Below are 13,619 nucleotides of genomic sequence, written 5' to 3' on the forward strand. Positions count from 1 at the left end.
AAGAAATGAAAATCACAATTAGATACCATCATACACTTATTAGAATTCCGTTCCGTTCAGTCGCTCAGTCGTGTCTGACTCTTTGCGACCCTGTGGACTGTAGCCTACCAGGCTTCTCCGTCCATGGGATTCTCTAGGCAAGAATACTGGAGTGGGTTACCATTTCCTTCTCCAGGGGATCTTCCCGACCCAGGGATCGAACCCGGGTCTCCCGCATTGGAGGCAGACGCTTTAACCTCTGAGCCACCAGGGAAGCCCACTTATCAGAATAGCTAAAGTAAAAAAGTGATTTAACAACACCAAATGCTGGTTAGGATGCAGAGAAATTGGATCATTCATACTGCTGGGGAGAATGTAAAATGGTAAAGCCACTCAAAGAAACAGTTTGGCAGTTTCTTAAAAAAAACTAAAGAAGTAGCTACTATATAATGCAATGGAGAAGGAAATGGCAACCCACTCCAGCATTCTTACCCAGAGAACCCTATCGGCAGAGGAGCCTGGTGGGCTATAGTACACAGTGTCGCGAAGAGTCAGACACGACTGAGTAACTAACAAACAACATATAAAGCAAAAATTGCACTCCTTGGCATTTATTCCAGAGAAATGAAGATTTATGTTTATTCAAAAATTTGTACATGAATGTTTATAAAAGCTTTATTCACAATAGCCCTAAATTGGAAGCAACACAGATATCCTTCAATGGGTAAAATGGTTTAAAAAAAATACCAAAGGTATACCCATACTATGGAATACTATTCAGCAATAAAAGATACCACAACCTGAATGAATCCCAAGAGAACTACGCTAAGTGAAAAAGCCAAGCCCAAAAGGTTCCCTACTGTATGATTCCACTTATATAATATATTGAAATGATCTAATTATAAAAATGGAAAATAGATAAGTAGTTGCCAGGGCTGGGGTAAAAGGGGAGTGGGTAGGGTTATAAAAGGTCAAAACTAATAGTCCTTATGGTGATGGAAATGTTCTAAATCTTATCTTGCATCATTCTTTGTATCCTGACTGTGACACATGCACTGAAGTTTTGCAATATGTTACCATTGGGCAAAACTGTATAAAGAGTACATGTGATATCTCTGTATTATTCCTATCAACTGCATAAGAATCTATAACTATGTCAAAATAAAATTTTTGTTTAAAAAAGTTAAAAAGCTTTGCTCGTGCTCAGTCAATTCATTCTCTTTGTGACCCCATGAACTATAGCCTGCCAGGTTCCTCTGTCCATGGAATTCTCCAGGCAAGGATACTGGAGTGGGTAGCCGTTCCCTTCTCCAGGGGATTTCCCCACCCAGATATCGAACCCAGGTCTCCTGCATTGCAGGCAGATTCTTTACTGTCTGAGCAGGGAAGGCCAAATGGAAGAATAGAAACTACTTGATTAATCCAAAAGAAGGCAGAAAAGGAGATAAAAATGAACAAAGAACAAATAGTAAACAAATAATAAGATGATAGATGTAAAACCAATAATGAATTTAAATGTAAATGGAATAAATAACTCCAGTTAAAAGGCAGAGATTGTCAGCTGCCTAAAAAAGCAAATCTGACTATATGCTGTTTACATTAAACATATCTTTTATAAAAAAATCTTTTTGTTAGACTCAAAGAAGAGTTGCAAGAATAGTACTAATAATTCCCAAATACCCTTAGTACTTTTCATCCAGATTCCCTAAACGTTAAACATTTACCATATCTTCTTTATCCTTAATATCTCTTTTAATTTTTTTTGAACTATTTGATAGTAAGGTGTAGGCATGATGCCCATTTATCCCTAAGTTCTTCAGTGTATAATTCCTAAAAACAAGAACATTTGCTAAGGTAACCAAGTACAATGACTAAAAGAAAAAAACCAAAAAACAAACCAGAAAGTTAATCTTAATGCAACAGTATTATATTAACCATAGACTTTAATCAGATTCTTTTCATTGACCTAATATTATTAATAGCAAAAGAAAATCACAGGTTATGCACTGCGTTCAGTTGCCTTTTTTTTTCAGTGTCCTTTGATCTGCAACAATTCCTCACTGTTGCTTTGTCTTTTATGACATTGACATTTTGGAAAAGTACAGTTCAGTTTTTTTCACACATTTCTCATTGGGAATTTCTCTGATATTTATCCATGATTTGATGGAGGTTATACATTTTTCGGCAAGAGGACTGCAAAAATGTTTTGTGCATCCTATCAAGGAGGATATGATGTCAGTTTGCCCCACTGCTGGTGTTAATTCTGATTACTTGACTCCACAGTAAAGTTATTTTTCACTTCATAATTAATATCTTGTGAGAATATACTTTCAGACTATGCAAATATTTTGGTACGCCACAAAATTTCATCATTTTAGTACCCAGTCATACCTGAATTAATTCTTACTATGATGGATGCCAAATGGTATTTTCCCCAAAATTCATCATTTCTTCTTATATTTATTAGCTGGCTTTCTACTATAAGGAACAGAGTCCCTTCTCTTCCTTCCTATCAGTATTAGAATCATGGGTTATTATTCTACACAACAGTTTGTAGTCTTTTACTGTCAACATTTATTTGGATACTCAACTTATCTCAGATTTAGCCAGTGGAAGCTCTTTAAGCTTCTTTTGTCATGTTCTGAACATTCTTTGAACATTTCCTCACTTTAAGATGTTCTAGGCTCATTTTTTACTTTATCTCAGGTCTGGAACAGGGCATTTCTTAAACTCTGGTTCCTCTTAGTGTAAACTAGTATTTAGAAACAAAGATCTGAGTACTAGGTCTTCTCATTGCTACTAGGGGGTAGTTGTTCCTATGCTCTCTTGGTGGGTAGAGGTAGGAAAGAAATGTATGAATTCACACATACACACATGTAATATATATATAAATGCTCACACATCTACATTTATTCCTATATCTATCTATTTACTAGAAACCACAAGTTCATAGTGATGCCTCCAAATCCAATCCAGCACCACAGGGTTCCTTGCATCCTTTCCCCTTTTCATATGTGTAACTCTCTTCTCTGACAGAAACTTGGCTCTCTTTATCCACAATACATTTAAGTGTTTAATCCTAGAATACATATAAGACAGTTTTTGAATTGTTAATACTTTCTGTGAAAAAGAAATTTACTCACTAGAGTTTAATATTTATTTACACTTCATTTTTTGTCTTTAGCCTGAGGATATTTAGTCCAAATACTGCGTTTTAACTTACTTGGATGGGCTGGGGAAGATGAATAGTTATCGTAAAAGGGTAGTACTAGGGATCTTTGTGGTGATGGAACAGTTCTGCATATGTTGATTGTCTTGGTGATTATATGAAGCTACACATGTGATAAAACTGCTTAGAACCACATATGATGAGTGCAATCTGGGTGAAACGGGTGAAATCTGAATATGTCCTGTAGATTACACTAATGTCTTCTTTGTGGTATTGTTACAGTAACGCAAGATGTAATCACTAGGGGATAGAAAGTGAAGGGTACAGAGGACCGCTCTTACTAGTTTTTGCAACTTCCTGTGAATTTTTATTTAAAAATAAAAGGTAAAGAAAAAAAGTTGCTTGGGCTTGTCCTTCCCCCAGCTCTTACCCCTCAGCCCCATTTAAATGAATAATAATTCATTTAAACACAGGTTAATTTCTGTTTGTATTGCTTGTTAGGCTCTCCTCCAACTTCCTTACTGATTTATTTTTCTTTTTTGAGTATATAAAACATGAACATGGTTCTAAAAGTCTAAAAGTTATAACTATACAAAGAAGTCTATTCAGGAAGCACTATACTATCAATACCACTATTAAGGTCATTATCACTTCAGCCTAGCACCCTAGCTCCTTTCCAGCCCATCTACCCCTGTATGTAAGCAATTTGATTGGTCTGCATTTATCTTAACTTTGTTTCTTTTTTAACAATTATAATCATGTATATTAAAAATGTTCTCCTTCTTAAATGTATATTTGTTATGTATACTCTATGTATTTTGCTTTGTTTACTTAACAATATATTTTGGAAAACAGTTAAAAATTCTGCTCCTATTTTTAATATTGACTTTTTTACAGCTACATCTTCATTGTGTAGATGTACCACAGACATTCAACTACTGTCCCATATATGGGAATTTGGATTGTTTCTAGTATTTTGCAATTACAAACATGCTGTTGTGAATATCCTTTTGCATATGTATTTTCATACTGTTAAATGTGTATCTTTAGGATAAATTCCTACACGTGATTTTTCTGGGTCAAGAGGTAATGTACATTTAGTTTTGTTAGATATTGTAAAATTCCACCACACACACCTCCGCCCCCCACCGGCTGAAACGCCTGTACCATTTCGCATTACCACCAACAATGTATGGGCACCTACCTGCTTTCTCAAACCTTCACTAACAGAGTGCTTTATAGTACTTTAAAATTTTTACTATTTGTATAGGTTGGAAATAGTATCTCAGTGTAGTTTTAATTTACATTTATTTATTTTTTATATACATTTCTTTAAATATAAGTGAAGTTGGACATTATACAAAAATAAAATTACTATCTCTAGTAAACATAGATGAAAAAGCCCTTAACAAAATATTAGCAAATTGAATCTGTCAATAGAAAAGAGTAATATATCACAATCAAGTAGGGCTTTTTATTCCAGAAATGCAAGGCTGGTTATAATACGAAGAAATCAATCATTGTAATTCATCGTATCAATGGAATGAGGGAGGAAAAACTATGATTATTTCAACAGATGAACAAAATACATTTTATAAACTCAAATACCTATTTTTCATAAAACACTTAATACCTTACACAAAGAAGGAGGCCTCCTCACTCTGACAATGGGCACCTATGAAACACCCGCAGCGAATATTACATTAATGGTCAAAGACTGAATATTTTCCTCTAAGATCAGGACTAAGGCAAGACGTCTGTTCCTATCCCTTCTCCAACACTCTACTGGAGGTGTCAGCCCTGGCACAGGGTAAGACAAAGAAGGAACAGGCATACAGACTGCAAAGGAAGAGATTAAAGTTTTTATTTGCAGACAATATATCGTGTATATAGAAAATTCTAAGGCAATCACGGAAAAATTCCTACTAGAAAAACTGAATTCAGCAAGGCTGCAGGATTTCTATCACTATCAATGAGCCACTGGAAAATAATAGGTCACATAAGCTATACTTTTGTCAAAGCTTTGGAATGATACCTATGTAAATTAGTTTATATCATTTAACTGCATGTAAACTATACATAAACTTTAAAAGATTAAAAGGTAAAGCCATATAAAGTATCTTCGAGTATAATTTGGGGTGGTTGCAAATTTTCCCTTCCTGAAAAGTTTTAAATTAGGACCAGGTTTCATTTAAACTGTTTTTGTCTATGTTTAGTTTAAATTTGTTTACAGTTACCCACTCCTTAGATTTCCCATCTCTCATTAGAATCTGGGCATAAATAAATAAATAGTACAGGAGATGGATCCAAATGAAATACTAACGAAGTGATAGAGCAAGCATGATTTTATGAATGCTTCCTTTTGGCTGACCACTGTAATGTACTTCCTTTGAACTGACCTTGGAATTAGGAAGTCCTAGGTTTAAATCTTCGAGAAGGCAATGGCAACTCACTCTAGTACTCTTGCCTGGAAAACCCCATGGACGGAGGAGCCTGGTAGGCTGCAGTCCATGGGGTTGCTAAGAGTTGGAAACGACTGAGCAACTTCACTTTCACTTTCATGCATTGGAGAAGGGAACGGCAACCCACTCCAGTGTTCTTGCCTGCAGAATCCCAGGGATGGGGGAGCCTGGTGGGCTGCCGTCTATGGGGTCGCACAGAGTCAGACATGACTGAAGCGACTTAGCAGCAGCAGCAGCAGGTTTAAATCTGGATTCTAAATCTGATTAGCGATAAAAATTTTGGCTAGATATTTAACTATTTAGAGTATTTTTTTCATTTGTTAAATGGGAACAACATTATAAAGCTTTATAAAAACATGAGATAATTAATGTAACAATGACTGGCACATTGTATGGATCCAATAAATGTTTGTCTTAATCTTAGCAGGATAGTTTAACTAAATCTTTATCACAATTCTATTTGGAATGACATTTTCTTCTAACAGAGGAACCAGACATGTACAAGAGTAGTCTTGGTTACCAATTGGGAGCTTAGGAAATGGGGTGGGAAGCAGACAAGGAGCGGACAGAGATTCCCTCAAGGGTCACCACCCTACAGTGGCTCTCCCATAGTTATTTCCTGTTCCAGCAACTGTTCATGAAATTACTGTCATGGTAGCTTATTTTCCTTCCTCTGGATTCTAAAATTACTGGTTCAAAGGAGGAATCATTGGTCCTAGTCAAGAACTCTTATTTCTTTGTCTCTTCCTAATGGAATGCTTCACTAATTAATGTTTAGAGAACGTTAATTCCTTACTCCTAATATCTTGGCTCATTCTACAGGTACAACTGTATTCATTCTTGGATCACCTCTTCTTCCCCTCATATGGACAGGCCTATTTCACCCAAAAAGACTTTAATATATACCAGGCTCTCTGGCTGAGGGCCAGAGAAGATGGTAGTGCTTAACAGCTGAAAACTTGAGGGATGAGTAAAGTTATTAGACAAATGGATAAAGTGGGAAATTTAGGCTGCATTTAAGGTACCCTGCCTCTTCCAAGAAATTATGCCTTAGTTGCAAATAATAACAGTTGGTTGAGAAACTATTTCTTTCAAAGGTTAAAGAGACAGGAACTATTTCTCTACCTTTCCCCTCCTAATTTAACTACTGTTTGGAATTTTCTTTTGAAATTATGTTCTCTTTTGAAATTATGTTTTGAAATTATGATGAAAAAATAAAACAAAGCTAAGACTCACCTCTGACTCCTCTCAGGAATGTCCAACACAAACCCAAACATCATTTCAGCAATTTTATTGGAGCTACACGTGGGGGTCCTGTCCACCTCTACAGCAATAGACAGCATCCTCTGGAGCTGGCATACAACCCTGAGTCCAGAACACAGAACACAAATGAGCGGGAGGGTCCCTACTGGCTGCGATGAGGTACCCGCCAGTGTACTAAAGGCTCTTGTAAAGCACACACTAGGTCAGGGAGAACTACTCAAGCATCAGCATGCTTTTATTAGCAATTTCACCTACCTGAATCCCTTTTGCCAGATCATACTATCAACCTCTCAGAACCTGGGGTTGCGCTGCAAAAGCAAGCTGCTTTTAAATTCAAAAATAGAAACATACAATCTTTTAAAAAATATAGTTCTTGTTGCTTATCTATTTATTCAAAAAAAAATTGTGGCCATGCCACAAGGCAGGTGGGATCTTAGTTTCTTGACCAAGGATCAAACCTATAGAACCTTCCTCAATCTGCCCCTGCATTGGAAGCATGGTGTCCCAACCACCGGACGGCCAAGGAAGTCCCTAGGAACATATAATCTTAAGGATCTAGAGAACTTTAAGGGGGTGGGAGGAGAAGGGGACGACAGAGAATGAGATGGCTGGATGGTATCACCGACTCGATGGATATGAGTTTGAGTGAACTCCGGGAATTGGTGATGGACAGGGAGGCCTGGCGTGCTGTGATTCATGGGGTCGCAAAGAGTCGGACACGACTGAGCGACTGAAATGAACTGAACTGAACCTAAAACTTCTATATTCTACAGATGAAGAAACAGCTCCAGAATGACTAATAATTATCTGAATTTCTTTGATAGGAGAAAATACAAATTTACTACATAGTTTTCTCCTGTTACTAGTTCCTTTACAATAATCTTTCCCTAAGTTCAGTGTCAGAATTTCAACTAGTGAAATGTGACCCTCTCTCCCATCAGACCTAACTGGGAGAGACCCAGGCTGAAGGAAGGAATCTGAGCAACCCCTCAGAAGGTGAGCCTCACCTGAAGCTAGCCTTTTCTAATGTGCACTGTTATTTGTGAGGCAAAGAAGGGCTCTGTTTGCAGAAAATCTGCAGCCAGGGACACAATAGGTAGACCAGAGTCAGATCAGATTCTGGCTCTGCAATGACAAGCTATTCAATTTTTGACAAATTACTAAACTGCTCTGAGTCAAAACTCTCTCATCTCAAAAAAGGGGAAATAACACCACCTATTTCATAAAGTAGTGCTGAGTAACAGATCTGGCATATAGGCACTAGTTAATGGTAAACAGCGGTGCCTATTGTTGTTAAGATCATGATAAATTGATTTTTGAGGGCTCTGATTTTATTCTTCTAATATCTACTTATAATTACTATTATTATATTAGCTTTCTCTTAAGAAACAGTGTCTGCCTCTCTCTTGGTCTATATACTGGGGTTCTGACATAATCTTATTTTCTTACTTTTGGACCTTCCCCACTCTGCCCAAGCAAATGCTTCATCATTCCAAAACATTCTCCCTTTAGATACAAGATTGTCTCTTAGATTAGTTAAAATCCATAGTACTTACATAAGAATCCAGTCAGTGCAACTAAATTATAGCACTGTAAATTTAGGCAAAAATGCTATATCTGAAATATCAAGTTTAACTGGCTTTTAAACATAATTGACATAGAATAGCAGATTACTTGTACAAGGGCAGCTCCAGCCCATAAAATCCTGGCATTTCCCCCAAAATGCCAAGACCACTTTCAATTCCGTAAAAGAAATGCCAGGAATTTCTTTCCAGTGAAGTCTGAGGGAATGGGACCTGATCTGGTCTGAGCCATTGCTGTTACAACCTGTTGGAACCTGCAGGTTGAACTGCTATTCTTCCAGGACTGAGGAGAGAGACGTAGGCCCTTGAGGATTAGAGGCTGCTAGAATATCCACTACCCATGACTCCCCATCTGTCAACGGACAGACGAAGTGGTGAGTGGCTGTGATCCTGTATTGTCTCTTGGAATCTAGGAAGGGGAGGGCACTGTTGTTCAGCTCTTGTTCCACTTCAGCTGGTGAATTCACTTAGTGAAGTCCTATTCATCTAGGGGGAAAGCATCTGCTTTCGTTTTACCTCTGGAATTAGGAACTTAGCCTTTAGTCAAAATGAGGTAGTTTTTAGTAAGAATCAGCCTATGTTATAAGAGCTGTTAATTCTGGGGAAACTGCTTGTAGAGAGTGGTGCTAGTCTCCAAAACAGTAAACCCCAGAGCTCCAGGAAAGATAACTTCTGTCTGCTCCTTACAGCTGATTGGCATTCTTTGTCAGGTTAGGTTGGGAAGAAGGGTGGCTACTGCTGGTCTTCAAGATTCCTTTTCCTGAAGAGGTTTGATTCACATTTGGGGGCTGGATTAATCTGTCTTCAGTTACTGCTCTGATCAACCACTTGATGACATCCCTGCAATGGAGAAAAAGATAAGAAAGAAAAAGTTTAAACTTCTGTATTACTGTTACGGTGCTCAGAACTGCAACTTTAATACGGACTCCTAGACACCTAGATTTCCCTAAAGGCAACAGAGAGGAGCCCTTAGGCTATTTTCAATATTTTACAAGTCTAATGGAAACCCTGCATTTAATTGCAGGAAAGTTACAAAAGATAAGTAAAATGTCAACATTTTTCTTTAAGTTAGAATTATTGAAAGGTATCTCCAAGGTTAAAGAGTACTATCTGTGGCTTCCTGACCAGGAACATGCCTTGACAAGGCAGAAAGTTGGACTAGACAACCTTGTTGGCTTTCTATTATTAGGCTAATAATCAAAGTTTAGAGTATGTTCAGTGCAGTCATACCTTACACAGGGTGTAGGCACTCAGCATTAGTGAGATAAAAGCTTCTCATATAGTCCACATCTAATTTTGCTGCCTTCTAACATCTCATTAATAGTAAATAATTTTTTAAAAATCCACAAAGAAGGGAAGAAAAGGAAGGCAGATAATAACGGTAAAAATCTGGAAGTTGGAAGGAAAATGAGTATTTCACAAAACAGAATATTATATAGTAGTGGAAATGAATAAGCTAGAGTGGATAGGTAACAATATGGGCAAATTTTAGTGCACTATAATATTAAGTGAAATAAAAGCACCAATCGATTACATTCAGCATGATACTCTTTTATAAACAGCTAAAAGGAACTAGAATAAAAATACATACTTCACAGGAGCACATACAGATGCAATAAACTACATAAAAAAGAAAGGAAAATGATGAACACTTGGGATGCTGATTACTTTGGATGCAAAAAGGTGCAAAAGTGGGTGACAGGATGGGATGTGTGGTTAGATGTAGGTAACTGTCAAGGTCCTACCATTATGATTTAAGGGGTGGGGTAAGAGATGCTGATTACAAAACTCAGAGTAACCAATTAGCGAAGTAAATAAGGCAACTGTCATATTTCAGTTCAGTTCAGTTCAGTCGCTCAGTCGTGTCTATTTGCGACCCCATGAATCACAGCACGCCAGGCCTCCCTGCCCATCAGCAACTCCCGGAGTTCACTCAAACTCATGCTCATTGAGTTGGTGATGTCATCCAGCCATCTCATCCTCTGTCATCCCCTTCTCCTCCTGCCCCCAATCCCTCCTGGCATCAGGGTTTTCTCCAATGAGTCAACTCTTTGCATGAGGTGACCAAAGTATTGGAGTTTCAGCTTTAGCATCAGTCCTTCCAATGAACACCCAGGATTGATCTCCTTTAGAATGGACTGGTTGGATCTTCTTGCAGTCCAAGGGACTCTCAAGAGTCTTCTCCAACACCACAGTTCAGAAGCATCAATTCTTCGGCAATCAGCTTTCTTCACAGTCCAACTCTCACATCCATACATGACCACGGGAAAAACCATAGCCTTGACTAGACGGACCTTTGTTGGCAAAGTAATGTCTCTGCTTTTTAATATGCTATTTAGGTTGGTCATAACTTTCCTTCCAAGAAGTAAGCATCTTTTAATTTCATGGCTGCAATCAGCATCTGCAGTGATTTTGGAGCCCCAGAAAATAAAGTCTGACACTGTCATATTTAGATGATGTTTAATCTAACTCTATGCCTTTGGCAAAGGGATACATTTGAACTGACTTGGCAGAATTGAGGAAGCTGAATCCTAAACCACCAGTAGAGAAGAGTAATCCTATTTAAAAGACAGTACAAGGTTTCCATGAAGTTAGGATAAAAGAGGGTAAATTAAAAAATAAATATAATGGTTTATAATCTGTTTAAGAAACTTTTAGAGCCCTATATCTTCTTTTCCAATCCTGAAGACTACAGGTTAACTCTGTGGAGAGATAAATAGGGTGTCTGGACTAGGATATCAGGCACAGCTGGGAAACAAAGGCATCAAAGCAAAAACAGGGGCATTAAGTGAACCTGCGCATGCTCAGTGCAGAGATTCTTGCCATCTTCCCACAGCTGTCTTTCAAAAACCTGGCATCCTGGTCTCTATCCTTCATGAAGGAGATCTGAAGTCTTTTCTGGAAGACCCATCCAGCCCAAGAGGAAAGATATAAAGTCATTGACAAGGTATTTTCTAAGATATGTGAAGCCGGTTCCACCTACAGGAAAACTCAGAAATGACAAGTCCTCACCTGTACTCAGAGCTTCCATCAGCTTTTGAATTGCCCTTAAACACTTAAACACAAATTTGAGTTGCCAAATTTTTCCAGACATCTATGGACATATTCTAACAGAAGAGATTAAGGAAAAATAACCCTCCAAACCAACCCTCCTCTCTCCTCAAAAAAGCAACTTGGAGAAAACAGACATTATACAGAAAAATAACAAAAACAAAAGCTATCAAAAAAAAAAAAAAAAACCCACAAAAGCTATCATTAGTAACATCAAAAATATGAAAAGACACAGATCCATGAAAGCAAAAGACAAGAACAGATTCCTAGTTATTAATTGTAAAAAGGAACATTTAAAGAAAAAGTAAAACAGCTCTTGGAAATTAAAAATATGGTAACAGCAATGAAAACTCTATTTTCCATAAATGAAGGATATGAAATGGCCCACTGAATGTCCAGCATAACAGATGAATATAGACCTAAAACAAGTATACTGGGCAAAAAGAAGATTCTGCAAACATCCAGAGAAAAAAATCAAGGCACATACAAAGAATCAGTAATTAGAGTAGCCTATGGCTTCTTCACAGCAAGAAGCTAGAAGACAATGGAAAATTTCCTTTAATATTCTGTAGAAAAGTTATTTGTAACCTAAATATCTCACATGAATCAATGTATGAAAGATAAAGATATTTTCAGACATACAAAAACTCAAATTTTACTTCCCACATACCTTTCTAAGAAGCTACTGGAGACTGATCCATCAAAACAAGGGAGTAAACCAAGAAAGAAAAGATATGAAACATATCCAACACTGGGAACAGGTGAAGGGAATTTCACATTTATGATACAGACTTGGCAAAGAGGACAGCCAATCCAAGTTAAAGGAGGTCAGAGTACTCCACCACAGACCTTCAAGAAGAAGAACCTCATAAGTGTGAACAAACATCTTGACAGGATATTTAAATCAAATGGCAGAGAATCTGGGGCTGACTGCTGCTGCTGCTAAGTCACTTCAGTCGTATCCGACTCTGTGTGACCCCATAGACGGAAGCCCACCGGGCTCCCCCATCCCTGGGATTCTCCAGGCAAGAACACTGGAGTGGGTTGCCATTTCCTTCTCCAAGAACAAAAGAACAGGAGGAAACTAAAGATGAGGCAATAATTAACTCTAAGGAAAACAAAAAGCTATGAGTGGAAGGAAAGGTAATCATAGTTTAGTACTGGGCTCAACTCGGACTAGCACACAGTTATAGTGATCAGAACATCAAATACTGATCTAAACAAAATTCTGATATAGCTATATTATGGTATGGGGGCTGGGAAGCGTGTGTGTGTGTGTGTGTGTGTGAGAGAGAGAGAGAGGAGGGAGAGAGGAAAAAGAGCTAACTCCTCATCTTTCGGGGGGGGAGTCAATAGATAGTCAATAATAGTCAATTAAAGCTAACAGTAGACAGCAAGGAGATCCAACCAGTCCATCCTAAAGGAGATCAGTCCCGAGTGTTCATTGGAAGGACTGATGCTAAAGCTGAAGCTCCAATACTATGGTCACCTGATGTGAAGAGCCGACTCATTTGAAAAGACCCTGATGCTGGGAAAGATTGAAGGTGGGAGGAGAAGGGGACGACAAAGGTTAGGATGGTTGGATGGCATCACTGACTCAATGGACATGAGTTTGAGTAATCTCCGGGAGTTGGTGATGGACAGGGAGGCCTGGTGTGCTGCAGTCCATGGTGTCACAAAGAGTTGGACATAACTGAGCGACTGAACTGAACAATAAAACATCAATAATTAGCAACACGGGCAAGTTATTCAGCCATGAAGAAGTTAAATCCAAGGAATCTCTTAAATGAAAGAGTTGAAAGCAGTTACCCCTGTGGGAAAAGAAAATGTGGATGAGGTCATCTGGGGACAACTATATCTCTTAAATTGTGTAGAATTGTGTAGAACTCTTTGTATGCACAGTTAAAAAGAAAAGAAAATCCCTTAAGGGGCCATATGAAGACTGACTTACCACCATTCTCTTTTAAAAGCTTATCTTTGACGTATAACTTATATAAAATAAATTGCACACTGCTTTTTGTTTAATGAGGTTTTTTTTTTATTTTAAGACAGAAAATGGAAATTTTATTTGCGCCAAGCTGAGGATTACAACCCAGGAATAGCCTCTTCTCT

At 37.9% G+C, this 13,619-nt stretch overlaps 1 protein-coding gene across 2 annotated transcripts in view; it reads right to left on the reverse strand.

Annotated features, from left to right (window-relative positions):
- The window catches only part of SIMC1 (SUMO interacting motifs containing 1), an 85,045-nt gene that overhangs the window by 16,004 nt on the left and 55,422 nt on the right, over positions 1-13,619 (reverse strand). For both annotated transcript variants that reach the window (XM_055435435.2, XM_055435437.2), the window contains exons 7-8: positions 9,144-9,296; positions 6,847-6,975 (exon numbers count right to left, since the gene is read on the reverse strand). In XM_055435435.2, coding sequence (XP_055291410.2) covers positions 6,847-6,975; positions 9,144-9,296 — 282 coding nt within the window. The remainder of the gene's footprint in view (positions 1-6,846; positions 6,976-9,143; positions 9,297-13,619) is intronic.

Source organism: Moschus berezovskii, chromosome 9 (assembly GCF_049115385.1).
Source record: "Moschus berezovskii isolate FMDL1 chromosome 9, NW_MosBer_1.0, whole genome shotgun sequence".
Taxonomy (NCBI): domain Eukaryota; kingdom Metazoa; phylum Chordata; class Mammalia; order Artiodactyla; family Moschidae; genus Moschus; species Moschus berezovskii.